Raw genomic sequence first — 15,153 nt, 5'->3', positions numbered from 1 at the left:
CTGTCTATATTCTGAAGGGTTTGTTCATATATTATTCCGATTTTTATTACTCAAAACATGGTAAAAATGCTTATTTTTAAAGATTGTGAGCTTGTTTCTCCACTCCAGAAGCACTTACATACACCAAAACCTACAGTTTTATTCCTGTCTATATTCTGGGGTTTTATAGGGTTTTATAGAGGGGTTATATGTCCATATAACATTCGCATGCTTTTTTGTGCACTTTGCCTATTTTCGACTGAAGATTTCATGCCACTTTGTCAAAATGAGTTTACCTTCTCCACATCAACAGCACTTACAACGTACACCAAACTTGAACACTACGAAACGTCATTTTTAAACATCCTCAGGCATGATTTATGTCGCGTTAATGAGTTTTTGGTACAACTGGCCCACATCAAGTCAAAGTCTAAAAATAATGAAACTTGTAATAAAAACTACACACCAAATAACCACCTTATTCTTAATGTAAGAATGTAAGTTTCCACATGAAACTGATATTTATCATAATTTATTATCGTTAGCATAAACGCACTGGTGTATTGCTTAAACGGTTTTACGGTAAGCATTTAACAATGGCAAATATTGAATTGAAATTCTCGCGCATTCACAAAAAATAAGGTGGATTCCAACAATAGCTTATGCAAAAAAAACAACAACCCTGCCCTCATTTGATTGAGGAAGTGGCATTTTGAAATATCTCAGGATCAGAGAAATATCTCAGGATCAGAATTTCCTTCTCCCTTCTTCTCAGTAACTGACCTCTATGCAGGACGATGTGGTCAATCATGCTGCTCTTGTGTTTGGTGTGGTACAGACAGAAGGGGCAGCGCAGGTCTTTGGGCGTCTCTTCGGGACCGCTGGAGTGACCGCCCTCCACATGCAGCGTGAACGTGGACCTGAGCAACGTACACAAATAAACCATTTCGTTTTGCTGTGCAATTGTACAATTAAAAAACAAAGCAAAAATGAAAAAGAGTGGACGGAAAGCTGACGATTAATCATCAAAAATATAAAAATAAAATAAATTCAAAATTAAAAGTGAAGTCATAAAAACGTAAAATTAATAATAAAAAAATCAAATTGACTTGATTAAAAGAGAAGTTGTAACAAATTAAATTTCACTTAAATCACACTTAAAATATAGTTTTTTTAAAGAACATTTTAATTAATTAAAAATAAAAACTAATGGAAAAAAAAATAAAAAATTTAAATCAATGAAAAATAAAGACATTGCATAATAATGACATTGTAAATAAAATGTGAATTAATTTAAAAATAGAAACAAAACAAAGTGCTTACTAAATCGCATGAAATATATTTTTTTTTTACCTGTGTCAAGTAACTATTAACACACATCAAATAACTGTGAACATGTGAATGTGTTAAATTATTGACATATTAACACATTTCAGTTCAAAGGTGTTCGGCTGATAAAAAACCTCTGGGAATCACCGATCTAGACCTTAAAACACGATAACGTGCGGTAAAAGGTGGATGAGCTTTTAGTGCTTTGGTAAACCAGTCGCTGGAGTAAATACGCTCTGATATTACTCTTCACTCTAACCAGATGGCTCACGATAAACACCTGCTCTCACGACGAAAGGGTCACGGTTTAATTCCCAGAGAGATCGTGAACTAATTATAAGTGCAGCTTGTATGCAACGAAAGTCGCTCTGAATAAAAGTGTCTGTCTAATGCATGAATGTAACTGTAAATAAAGCGGTTCTTACTTGTTGCAGGTGAAGAAGGAGCAGTCCTTGCATTTGAAGAGCTTCTTTCCTCCGTGCCGGTCGCGGTAATGTCTGCGCAGACTCTGCATGTATCCGGAGCTGAACTCGCAGAACTCACAGGTGAGGATGGAGTCGGGCCGGGCCGGAGGAACGGGGCCCTCGAGCGGCGGATCGGACGGACTGGAGCAGACGTCGGCCTGGACTCGAGACGCCAGCTGGAAGTGACTCAACTGCTGCTGAACATCTGCTGGCTCCAGATACCCCGCAGACTCTGAGACGACAGCAGCGAGACAAAGACATCAGCGTCTAGACGCCGCTCACACCTGCTATTAACACCTGCCTCGCTCAGACACGCCAAGCCTCAGCACCTTCATTACATTACATTACGTTCAGGAAAAGCATAGACCTTTCAATGCTAGTTTATATAAACAATATATATGTCACCTTTACGGCAATATCAGGAATTTTGCCAGTTACGACGAAAATGTTCAACACAAGAAGTCTCGGGTGCTTCTGCGACCTTACCGGTGCATTGTGGGCCGGCGTTCTGCTGGAGGAGCTCAGCGCTGGGTCGAGTGGAGCGCAGGCCGGCTCCGGCTCGGAGTTTGGGCAGCGTGAGCGTCTCTCCGTGCTCTTGAAGAGAGTGCTCCTTCAGCTGACTGATGGTCATGGTGGAGAACGGACACGACATGCACTTATACGTGTGTTCACCTGAAACACAGAACCAGACGGATTAAAAGAGAGAGAGAGAGAGAGAGAGAGAGACAGAGAGAGACAGAGAGAGAGAGAGAGACAGAGAGAGAGAGAGAGAGAGAGAGAGAGAGAGACAGAGAGAGACAGAGACAGCGAGAGAGAGACAGACAGAGAGAGAGAGAGAGAGAGACAGAGAGAGAGAGAGAGGGCTGATGGGTAACGGAGAGCAGAAGGACGACACTTGATTTCTGTCGCTCTGCCCTTCAGTGACTTTCACAGTCCAGTGAGAGAAACACTGTTACCATCAGACGAGTGTGTGAGAGATTCCTGCAGCTTCACGCACACACACACACACACACACACACACACACACACACTGCAACACACACATAAACACCCAAACATATACACTATAACACACATGCAAAACACACACAAACAATCAATACAACACACACACAGGCTGTCATGTTCATGTTAATTACAGGTGTGTCTTTGAGTGTCCTCATTAACGTCTCAAGCTCATTTAAGTCATCTTGTTAAAAGTCACATGACAGTTGTCTCCGAAAATCTTGAAACCAGTTCAAGCTATAAATATACAGAGATTTTCTTTCTGAGGGAAAACATGAACCGAGCAGTGAATTAAACCCAGGCTTACAGTATCTGTGACGAGTTGTATAAAACACACCTAAAGTACGTAGCGGTAGGGTTCGTTAAGTGTGTGTGTGAGTGAGTGTGTTTATGTGTACGGTTATGTTTATATGTGTGTGTGTGTGTGTAGCGCCTCACCTGCGTGAGCTTTGTGCAGGTGGCTCTTGAGGCGGCTCAGGTAGGAGGATTTAAAGGGACAGAACTTACAGCGGAAGGGCTTCTGATGTCCGTGATGTGACTGGACGTGACGGTCCAGACTAGAGAGAAGACACACACACACACACACACACACACACACACACACACACACACACACACACAGGAGGAGGAAAAAAAAGTTTTTATTTTTTATTTAGTAGTTAAATTTTTCAATTCTATTGATATATTTCTATTTAGCATTATTTTTATTTCCATTTTAGTTTGAACAATTTCAGCCCTTTAACGTTAATTAAATTTCTGTGCAAATTAATTTTGTTGAACTATTTCTATTTGGAATTTTAGAATATAAAATACCTATTCTACTATCTAAAAACAAATTGCTTAATTAAACGCAACCAAGGATGAAGAGGACATCTTAATAGTAATTCCCACCGGATTAATGAAAAAATTAATTATTAATTAATTAAATTAATAAAAAAATTAAATACAAAAGTTCAAATAATATTTCTATTAAAGAAAATAATTTTAACAGTTAACAACACACGCTTTGACTTGTTTTTTTAAAATAAATATAAAAACATTATTGAATCAGGATGCAAGTAAAGTAACTTAAGATATTATGTCTTGTTTTCAAATAATATTATGTATATAATATTATATTAATGTTGTTAGTTTTTGCTTAAAAAAACTATATCTGCCAATGGGTTAAGAAAAATAATCTTGCTTAGCCGTTGAGTTAAGATTATATTTCTCATCCCACTGGAAGATATTTTTGGATGTTTAATCAAATTTGTATATTATTTTCAGAAAACAATAACATTTTTAGATATTCGTACAAGAAAGCAAGACAGAAATGTTGAGGAAGAAAATATTTTTTTGCCGTGTAACACACGTTCTGATCTCACGCGGACGATGCAGGTTTCATTTTCTGATCTCCGTCCCTTCCAGTTCTCTATTCTCATAAAAACGAGAAATATAATAAATATGTAAAAGCATGCAGTAACGCTCGGCGGGCGTCACAGGTGTGCTGTCAGCGGACGCTGGTGTTCAACGTCACCGTCGACCAAAGCAGAGAAGATCCAGGACGTCTGAACCGTTCCACAAGGACGGCGTCTAATGATAACCCTAAAGACGTGTGAAAGGAACACCTCTCGGCAGAAGATCCCCGCTTTAGAGCTGAGACTCTGACAAAACAGCCGTCTCCGACAGGGATCTTGGGAATCAGTGTTTTTTATCCGCGGTTCCCGTGTGGCACATGAATGCGGCAGCTTTCTGGGTCACAGAACATCCAGTGAAGGCGGATTTACTCCAGGGAACCACACAAAGGTCCTGTGCTTCAGACGAGACTAACTGCTCTGTCAAAATATCTGCCATTCTCACAGGAAGTAAATGAGGAGACGTGACACCATCTACATCTCGCATAGGATTTCCCTCAGGACTTTCTGTATTTATTTAACTCCTCTCTTAGATTGATGAAAGAGACAAAGAATCAACGAAGATTGTTTATTATTTCAATGCTTTAAAGCAAAAACATAGTTTTTTCGAGCATTGGTCAGTTTCTGAACTTTTGGGCTTTTTGACTTTTCATAGCGTCTTTGTTCAGATTAGTGGAAATGTACTTTTTTTATTTTGGTTGAGAGATTTCAACTATTTTTTCCCCTCTACTTTAGAAACACTCGAGGCTTTATACATATATATTTCTCACTGACATTTACAGCATATTAATTCTAAAACATGTTTCTTAAATTTTTTAAAAGATTTTTTGTTTGTGTTAAATGGTTTGTTCATTTATCGTACAATTTTTTTAAATTGCACTTTATCCTATTTACGCAAATTTAATGCCGCTTTCTCAAAATAAGCTTGTTTCATACACCAAACTCTTTAGTTCTGAATGCTTTTACTGAGGGATTTGTTCATAAATCAATCATTTTATTTATTTGTTGCACTATACATATATTAAAGTCAGTAGATTTTATGCATTTTTTCGAAAATGAGTTTGTTTCTCCACTTCGGCAGCATTTACACACGCCAAACTTTAAAGTTTTATTTCCGTCTATATTTTGAAGATTTTTACTGAAGCATTTGCTCATATATCATTCACACTGGTTTTTAGGACATTTTATTCCTAAAAACATGGTGAAGATGCATATTTTTCAAGGCCACAAGTTTTTTCCTCCCCTTCAGCAGCACTTGCATACACCAAACCTTAAGGTTTTCTTCCTTTCTATATTCTGAATGTTTTTACTGAGGGATTTGTTCATATATCAATCGCTTGAGTTTTTGTTGCACTTTATCTATTTGCGTCAGTGGATTTTATGCATTTTATATTCTGAGGATTTTTACTACAGGGTTTGTTCATATATCTTTCACACTGATTTATAGGACATTTTATAAACCTAAAAACATGGTGCTAATGCGTATTTTTATTCCACTTCAGCAGAACATACACCAAACCTTGCAGTTCTGTTCCTAATAATATTGTGAAGGTTTTTCCTAAGGAGTTTGTCCATATAACATTTAGGAGACGCACCAGTTTTGTTTCTGTTTGAAGTTTTTTACTGAAGGGTTTGTTCATGTATAATCCACAGTAAGTGCTGCTGAAGTGGAGAAAAAACTCATAAAATCTACAAATTCAAATAGATGAAGTGCAATAAAAAAATCTAGCAAATGTTATATCGTCCATCCATTTGATTTTTAAAAACATGGCGCATTTCTCCATTTTATCAGCGCTTACAAACACCAAAACCGACAGTTTTTATTCCTATCTATATATTCTGAGACGATTGTTTATACATGATCATTTTTAACCACACTTATCCCAGTCTGTAAGTTTTAGGGTGTTTTCTCACTCACTTGTGTCTGAAGGGCGAGGCGAACTGACAGTACTGGCAGCTGTATTTGTCGTTTTTGTTGACGAGGGCCACGGCCGTGTGGCTCCTCTCGTGAGAGCGCAGGCCCTGCATGGACATGAACATGCGGTTACACATGCTGCACGGATGCCCGGGAACCACTCGCTGCTTTTCCGACTCCAGCGCTCCAACCATCGGCTCCGTTTCCACGGGCACTGGCTCCTCCGTCTCCATGGCGATGTCAGCCGGTGATGCACCAAGCTCCAACTGGTCAGCATCCATGGAAACCACATCCTCCACATCGCCGTTGGTGATTCCATCCTCGGGACCAGGAACGGGCATCTCCGCTGCTTCCTGCTGTCAGAGGAAATGATGACATTACCCTCACAGTAAATGACTGAAAGATAGTTTGCATTGTGTCATTTTATCTAAAGCGTCTTCAATAAAAAGCAATCAAAATCGACAAAAGAGCAATGATACGCAAGTGCTACGACGAGTCTCAGTTAGCAGAGCAATTGTATATAATACAGTAAAAACTTGTGCTTTTTGTTAATAATAAAAACAAACAGATAGTTTACAGTATATAGTTTACATTTATTCCTCATTTTGTATTGAAACATATTTAAAGTTCCTGACCTTTATTAATCGTGATAAATCACGCTGATATATCATATTTCTCTCCGGGTTTGGAGGTGATCATCAGCTCTAGACTGAAGCACAGATGATCCGTGTTTGATTACGGCCATTAAAGCTCTCTGAGGCTGAGGGCTCCTTCGGGACATCCCTTTTTCCCTATTTAGAAATGGCCAAGAGGTTCCTGTGTGTTTCTGAGACATCTGCTGCTTCACAGCCGCGGGAAATTTTGCATTTCAGAGAGAGAACTGACCCCGCGCTTCAGATGGATGTAAATAAGACCCTCCTGCACCGTCAGCCAATCAGAGGCACAGACACAACCAAAGAAATACATCTGGTCTTTCTGTGCAAAACGCACCGCTGTGATGCAAGAGTGACAGATTCCACCTTTGACAGAGTGATATCAGCTATTATCTTCACAGCCCATACTTGAATCATTACATTGATCAGACTGATATCTAACACGTTCTTTTCAAAGAGTAAAAAATGCAGACAAATAACCAAACCCAATGCCCATGATAACCAGACGCCACAACCGTGAGGCCATATACCATTTTAAACATGCATCATTGCATATGGATTCAAAAAAATGAAAACATTCCAGTCCTCTATGAAAGTGGAATTCAAACTGATTGTTTCTAGGACCGATGGTGTGTATACCAGGTTATATTCTGCTTCCACATTAACACTTATGTTTTTTTTTAATTATAAAAAAATGCCTTTTTCGGTCATTATATGCATTTTTGCCTCAATAATGAAAAAACACTACATGTGAATACTAACCAACTTGCATGCAAATGCGCTTTTAAGTTTTAAATAAATGATTGCATTATCTACTCAGGAGGACTGCTCAAAGGGCTTCAGCTGACGAAGACTCTGGGAATCCCTGCCTGTGTGTGTGTGTGTTGGAAGTGTGTTCTGCCCCCTAGTGTCCGGTGCGCTCCGTCTGTCTGCTGATCCTCACTGGGCTTCTGTTCAAATCCTCGGGCCTGGGCCTCCCTGCCAGCTCTGGCACTCTCAGTGGAATACTAACACTAAGGCGCTTACACGCCTCTCTCCACGCCACACCGTCAGGACGACCCGACTGGCTTTCTCTTCAGAGAACAGAGACGGAAGGGTGCATCGAGAGTCTCGGGAATCAGGCGTGTTTAAATGCAGCTCTGTGCATAAACAGTCCACCCTAAGCGATACGGTTAATGAGAAAAGCATTACACCGTACACAAATTTCTTCTATGATACAGATATTACCTCATTGAAAGTGCACTCTTCAGCATTTTGCCAATTCGTTGTTTAATTATGCACAATCTCTGTACTTCGGCAGTACCATTTTAGATCAACTACCGAAGATAAAAGATAATTTAACGTGGAGCTGAGAACTACACTTCCCTGTCTACATTAATATAAGTGTTAAGCACAGATACAGACATGTTTCGTGTCAATTACCCTACCTAGAAAGCATTTTGAGGCATCATGGGTGCGCTCCTGGCTATATCAGGTTAAATATCAAATTTAGTTCACATTCTAAAACTTCATAACAATCAGGAAAGATCTTCAGAAATAAGAACAAACAAGTAGTACAAGGCCACTAGAGTTAATTACACGACCGACTTGATGATCTTGTTCAAGGCTGTCCTCATGAAAATAAAAGTTTAAGGAAATGTCTTAACACCATACTCGTCCTTTTTCTCTGCTTGCTCTGCAAAACTCAAGGATTTGCTTTATTTGTCCATATCACTGAATGTGCGGTCGAACTGTAGTGGTGTAACCAGCCAAACAAGTGAACGAAACCCGATTAGACGGAAAAACAGGACCAAACCGCCTGTGAATGTACTTGCTATTAAAATAAGTCTTGCAAGTGTATAAATCACAGACGAAGATTTATCAAGCACTCACGCTTTATAACAGCATGAACGTACCTTCACGTGTCCCTCCTTGGCCTCCCCGTACTGCACATGTTTTCTCAGGTGGTTGCAGATGGCCCGGAGGGTGGGGTGGACCTCCACACAGAAGTTACACCTGTATCCGATGGGAGTCTTATCAGCGGTGCCTTCCACCTAGAGGAAGACACAATTACAACAGAAGATCGTTAGATGCACTCTTAAATCACTGAAGCTGAAGATTATGTCTCCAGTGTTGCCAGATTGCAGTGTACTTGTCCATCTATGGTGGTCGAGGTTTATCCAAATGTAACACTAAAGACATCATCTCAGTTTATTCGGTTTACTATGTTCCTAAAGCAATCAGATCAATTCTAGAGATAAATCACACAGAATACACTTAGTTACTTAGTCTGGGCCCGTATTTATCAAGCCTCATACAAATATTCAGAGTAGTGCTGTCAAACAATAAATTGCAATTTTATTTACGTAATATATGTATATTGCCATAACTTTATATATATATATATATATATATATATATATATATATATATATATATATATTAATTGTTTGACAGTGCTAACTTAGAATTTAAAAAACCCTGGCTCAAAGCTGCGCTTCAAAGTTAGTTACTAAGCATCTCAGTTGTAATTTAAGTGAAGTTTAGGACTAAATTTTAAGTCAGTCTTAAGAGATGATTAATCACATTTTGCCGACATTTACACTGAATGTTCTTATTTAAGAATAGTCTCAGATAAATTTACATTGAATGGTGACATTCCTAAGAGGAGTTTACATTCAGTTCACATTTGGCAATAAAGAAATTTCAGCAAAATACATTATGGCAAGGAAACTAAGCATCATCACACCCTTCAGCGTTCTATTCAGATGAAAATGCATTGCTACTTTAAGTTATTGATGATGTCATACCTGGGAGAGCAAGAGCCTATCTTGCATTTGTACTTAAGTTTGAAAGCAGGCGCAAATTTCATGAATTCTCAAGCGTAAAATGGCACTTTGAGAAGCTGGATAAAAATGGGCCAGGGATAGTCAACTATAACAATCACTTTTACCCATTACAAGGTATTTAAGCCCACCTTATTCTCTGGTTTGGGTTCTGGTGGCTCTGTCGTCCTCTGCTTGCTTTGAAGCTGTTTTCTTCGTTCCAGCCTCATGGCTCTTTTCTGGAAATCCTCATTGTGGTTTATCAGATGAACGCTGAGTTCTGGAAGAGTCAAGAACTTGATTTCACAATGGGTGCACTGGTAGAGCGCCGTGCCGTCCTCCGCAGGGCTCGGAATGGTGACGAAATCCCGCTTGAGCTCCTTGTCGTGGCAGTCGTTGTAATGCATCACCAGCAGCTCCGCCGCGCTGAACGATAGCTTGAAGCATTTCAGGCATTTAAAGGGGAGCCAGTCTACGTCACCTTCAGGTTCCACCTCATCCTTCACTTCAACGACTTCCACCTCCTCCATGGACGGAGGTTTCTCTGCCTCCTTGGAATAGATTACAGTGAAGTAACGGCCTAGTTTGCTGGAGGGCTGCTTCTTGGGAAAGACTCCAGGGTGGCGCTTTATGTAATGAGAAACTATACTCTTCCTGCTGAAAGCCTGAAAGGAGCAAAGCGAGCATTTCCTTCGGTCCACCGCGAGCCTTAGCTCTTCACTCATCGCTGGAGTCTCTGCCTCAGATGCCAAGGGCACCATCACCTTGTTCGGTTTCTCCGCCACAGTTTTGGATGCTGCCAAGCAATGTGTGTAGTAGGCATCAATATCATGCCGTTTCTGGTAGTGTGCTGCAAGGCCTTTGCGGATAGGGTTGGTGTAGGAGCAGAGAGCACACTTAAAGACATTATTTTTCCCTTCGGGCTGCGCTCTGACATTGTTATGCTTGATACGGTAGTGACGAGCAATGCCTTTCCGAGTTGAGCAGAAGTACTTGCACAGCTGACATTTAAACACGGCGTGCTTGTCGCTCTTTGCGACTTCGGGAAGTGTGAGGTCAAAGTCACAGACCTCAGAGACTTCGGTCACACTACTACTGCTACATTCAGCAACCAAATCGTCTCTTCTGGTCGGTGACTGCATTGCAGTTGCTTTGAACATGTCTGCGGCAGACTGGTTATGATATTTCTCATAGTGTATCTTGAGTTTCTCTAAAGTGCCATGTGTGTAAGGGCACATCTTGCAGCGGTAAGCACCGTAGCCCTGCCTTTGGGTCTTAGAACGCTCATCTGCCTCGTTAACCAACTCGTTTACCTGCTCGACATCATCTGCAAAGTCTTCAGCCGTGACTTTGATGGAAGGATGTCGCTTCTGGTAGTGTGTGAGAACTCCGTGGATGCGCGAGTTCACATAGGGACAGTGTCTGCACTTGTAAACGGAGCTAGGGTTGATATCTGCTTCCTGAGCAAAGTCAGCAGCTTTGACTTTCATGCCTGGGTGTTTCTTGCCATAGTGGGTCAGGAGCCCATGAAGACTGTTGTACTCAGACAAGCACACGGTGCACTGGTAAGGATTGTTTGAGATGGACGATGTGGCAGACAGAGAGAGATTAGACTGTCGCTCATGTGTTGGGCGGCTGGCTTCAACCGAGGCCTCTTCTTGCTGGTTGCTGCTGTTGAACGGACTGGACATGGAAGCATGTCCTTTAGGTAGTTGTGGGAACAACTTATCAGGTGCTTGGTTTCCCTTGATAATGTCGAGCAGGACTGACTCGTCACCTTTAATGGCCCAAGGGTGCACTGCTTGGTAATGGTTAGTAATGTCCCAGATGGAGCATGCCTCAAAGGCACAATCTCTACATTGGTAATGCTTCGTTTCAGAGTTTCCAGCTTGCCTGCTAGTGGAAGTATCAGGACCAGCCCACAGTTTGCTGGCCATGTAGGTATAGTCAACATTGTGCTCAGGATGGCGTCTTTGGTAATGCATGAGCAGCCCGCTTGGTTCAGCGTGCGAATATATGCACCACTCACAGTGATAACCAGCCTCCAACACGCCGTCCTGATAAGCCCAGTGTAAGATCGTCATGGCCGTGGCCTTCACAGTAGGATGATCCTTCTTCAAATGCTTCTTCAAGGCATACACATAAGGAGAAGTGTACGCACAGTGTCTACACTTCAAAGATCGCAACGATCTGGATTTTTCTGCTTCAGTAGCTGCAGTTGCAGTGGATGTGGAACTCCCAGCTTGGACCATCTGAGCTCGTTCTCTCTGACTCCGGACCACAGCCGTGTGTCTACGGACGAGGTCGGCGTTGGCTTTCACCTCCCTGTGCTTCTTTTGGTAGTGAATCAAAACCCCTTTCACAGTGCGGTTCCCATAGTCGCAGTGCTGGCAGAAGAACAGCATTTCAGGTTCCCCTTTGTCGGATGCTCCTTTACTGCTGGAATTACCTGACCCTTCAATCCCATTGTTATTGAATTGCTTCAGAAACTGTTTAGGAGGTGCAATCTGTAACTCATCCATGAGTTTCAGCAGCCCTGGAGTTGGGGGTGCTTGCTTTATGTACTTTGCCGTCACCTTAATCTCCGGATGTCGCTTTTGATAGTGGACCAGAACGCCAACTACAGAACGGTTATTGTAGACACAGTGTTTGCAATAGTAAACATCTTCATCCAGAGCCACAGGCAAAATTACGTTTGAAGACTTTGGGGTGCTCGTCAGGCTGTAGTTTGAATTGTTTGACAGCTGTGCTCGGTCGACTGATATGACCCGCATGGTCTTTTGTATGCGGAAGTATGAGGCCTTTTGCTCTGGGTGCTTTTTCTGATAGTGGACCAGTACAGAGTGCATGTTGGGACTTGAGAAAGAACAGACATCACAGTCGTAAACCACAACATTACCACCCAGACCTTCTCGAAAAGATTCAGCCTCAGTGTTCGCTTCTGGCGTTTTGCAGATACTTTTGAGAGCAGGACTGGATGATGATCTGGACCCGGATGAGGTGGAGCTGAAACTCTTAGGTCCAGAATTCAAAATTTCCCTCAGTGTTTGGGACTCAGCAGCACCCTTATGAGGCTGATCGACCATGTAGCTCGAGAAGATCATGGCATTGTTGATCTTCACTGAAGGGTGCATTCTTTGATAATGGGGCATCAGGCTCCGCACATTTGGACTTGTGTAAGAACAGAAACCGCACATGTACACCAGATCAGGCTGGTTAAAGTTCAAGACGTTACTTGCTTCTGGATGGTGCGTCATATAGTGCTGGTGCAGATCATTAAAGTTGTTATATTCAATGAAGCACTCGAGACAACGGAAGACTGCGCTCTGATCCTCTGGGTCCAGGATGTATCTAAAGCTAAACTTGATATAAGGGTGCATCCTCTGGTAGTGTGTGCTGACACTGCGAGCAGACTTGTTTTGATACTCACAATGTTTGCAGTAAAACAGGTTCCCGGGTTCTTCGGTATTGTATTCAGTGTTGTCTTGATATGTCTCTCTGCTATCTTGACTGCTTTGATCTTGGGCATCTTTAGATTCCAAAGAGGCACTGTAATTGTCTTCATCATCAGAAATGGTTACTTGAACAGGAATGTTTCTCGAGCTTAGTTTGGACTGCAGATTACGTTTTCTTTTCCCGACACCACGTTCTGTCTGAACACTTCCAGAATTTCTAACATGAAGGTGCTGAGTGTTGAAGGTGTAGTGCTGACTTCGAGCATCAGAGGACTCTTTGCTTGTTTCTAAATCGATGTGATTCCCATTCTCCTCCACATCTTCATCCATCTCCTCAAGATTAATCACATCTTCATGCTGTTGGCTTTGACTAATCTTGCTCTGGAGATTGTTTGCAATTTCATCAATCCTTGTCCGTTTTTTGACAGGAGAGAGATCCAAAGGCAAATCGTTGATGGACTTTCTTGCTGTCTTCCCGATAAGATGCTTCTTGGTTGAAAATCCAAGGATTGAGGTCTGAGTCTTCTGAACGAAGCTCGAGGAGCTGTAGGATTCAGATTCAGAATCTTGCTGCTCATTGGACGAGCCCTCTTGACCCGTGACTTGTGTTCCATCACAGTATGAGTGTTTGTGTTGCTGGTGGACACGTAGACCTTTCAGTGTGACGGTGGAGAAATTACACAGTGAGCACCGATGAGGACCTTGCTGTTCCTCGACTGCATTGGATTTTTTGCCATTGATTTTGGAGCTGCCGTTTCCTCCGTTCACTGGCTCTGAGCGTTCAGCCGGACCATCTACACTTTCGCTGGTTAAGTCCATAGTGTCCCATTCGGAAGACCCACCGTGACATTGTTTGTGCGCGTCAAGTTTTAGTGGGTTGGTGCAAAGAAAGGGGCACTCGTCACATTTATACACTGTAGCTTTGCCAGATAAGTGTATGTTCTCTATGTGACGAGAAATACTACGTCGGTGCATGGTCAAGAAGGAGCAGAAAGGGCACTGGAACCTGTTCAAGTGTCTTTTGAATGGAACTCCTTTAGTTTCCAGCAGGTCATTATCCTCTTCTGACAGAAGCAGCTTAGCAGAATCCTCAGCTGACTCTGTGTAATTGGGATCATCCAAGTCACAGAGTTCATTATCTGAACTGCTTCTCGAATCATTCAGCATGCTGGCATCTAGATCCACACCAGACCTAGACATATCTGACATCGTGAAAGTCGATCTCTCGGAGAGTATGGAAGATCCAGTGCTGTTGGGTATTTTTGCTGTGAGCTGTGAGTACTGAAAACTTGATATCCCTGAAGTGGCTTTGAGTGATGCATTGCCAGAGGATCCTTTGACTGACGAGACATTCGCAGAGGACCCTTCATTGCTCACTAGATCGTTCAGGTTCAAATTTGAGGTTGGAGTGCTTCTCCTGGATGAAGCAGAATCAGACTTACTGGATCCCGCACTTCCATCCTGAATTTTGGGCTGTTGCAAGGATACCATGATCTTCACCATGTTACGGTGTTTCTTCATCATGTGTTCGGCTAACTGCTGCCTTTTTGAAGTCTGAAACCCACACCACTCACAGTTAAAGCCTCCTCTTGTCTGGGGTTTGATCATAGATTCCAGCACATTACGTTCTACATCCTCTGCCGACTCTTCACATTGTTCTTCAACAGATGAGGCGTCAGAGTCCAAATCCAAAACCTCAGCTCCAACAGGAGGAGCCGAGTGGGCTGGTAAAACTTCTTTGTGATGCATTTTCTGGTGTTTCAGAATCCGTGCTCTGTGTGGGGATTTATAAGTGCAATACTGGCAGGAAAAGACCGTTCCTACTCCATCATGTGTCGTAGCACTGCAGCTGGCCTGCTTGGAAGTTTTGTGGGATCTCTCATCGCTTGCTTCTCCATGGACCTTCCTTGTGTGTTCACCGAGAAGAGAGCTGGATCTGAAGTACCGAACACAGAACCTACACTGGAAAAATGGAGTTGACGTTTTGTTCGAAGGTTTTGCCGATTGGTTGTGTTTCGCTTTCTTTGAACCAGAGAAGTGGCCAAGGTCCTTAAAGGATTTAATACCTGAAACATAAACAGAGAAAGAAACTATTTCAAACAAGTTCAGTTTGAACTTCTAATGTGTCATTATCTCTGAATCGCAAACGTTGATA

The 15,153-nt window shown here is 42.0% G+C and overlaps 1 protein-coding gene across 3 annotated transcripts in view; it reads right to left on the bottom strand.

The window, feature by feature from the left end:
• Nucleotides 1-15,153, bottom strand: part of znf462 (zinc finger protein 462) — a 39,639-nt gene that overhangs the window by 4,847 nt on the left and 19,639 nt on the right. The window contains exons 3-9 of one of the 3 annotated variants that reach the window (XM_043234448.1): nt 9,696-15,064; nt 8,635-8,772; nt 6,090-6,442; nt 3,216-3,334; nt 2,259-2,444; nt 1,734-2,004; nt 763-899 (exon numbers count right to left, since the gene is read on the bottom strand). In XM_043234448.1, the coding sequence (XP_043090383.1) occupies nt 763-899; nt 1,734-2,004; nt 2,259-2,444; nt 3,216-3,334; nt 6,090-6,442; nt 8,635-8,772; nt 9,696-15,064 (6,573 nt within the window). The remainder of the gene's footprint in view (nt 1-762; nt 900-1,733; nt 2,005-2,258; nt 2,445-3,215; nt 3,335-6,089; nt 6,443-8,634; nt 8,773-9,695; nt 15,065-15,153) is intronic. The other 2 variants (XM_043234451.1, XM_043234449.1) reach the window with 2 other exon arrangements.

The sequence above is a fragment of the Puntigrus tetrazona genome, unplaced genomic scaffold (genome assembly GCF_018831695.1).
Source record: "Puntigrus tetrazona isolate hp1 unplaced genomic scaffold, ASM1883169v1 S000001111, whole genome shotgun sequence".
Classification (NCBI taxonomy): Eukaryota; Metazoa; Chordata; class Actinopteri; order Cypriniformes; family Cyprinidae; genus Puntigrus; species Puntigrus tetrazona.
The sequence above is the reverse complement of the archived record's forward strand: the minus strand, read 5'-3'. Positions and strand labels throughout refer to the sequence as shown.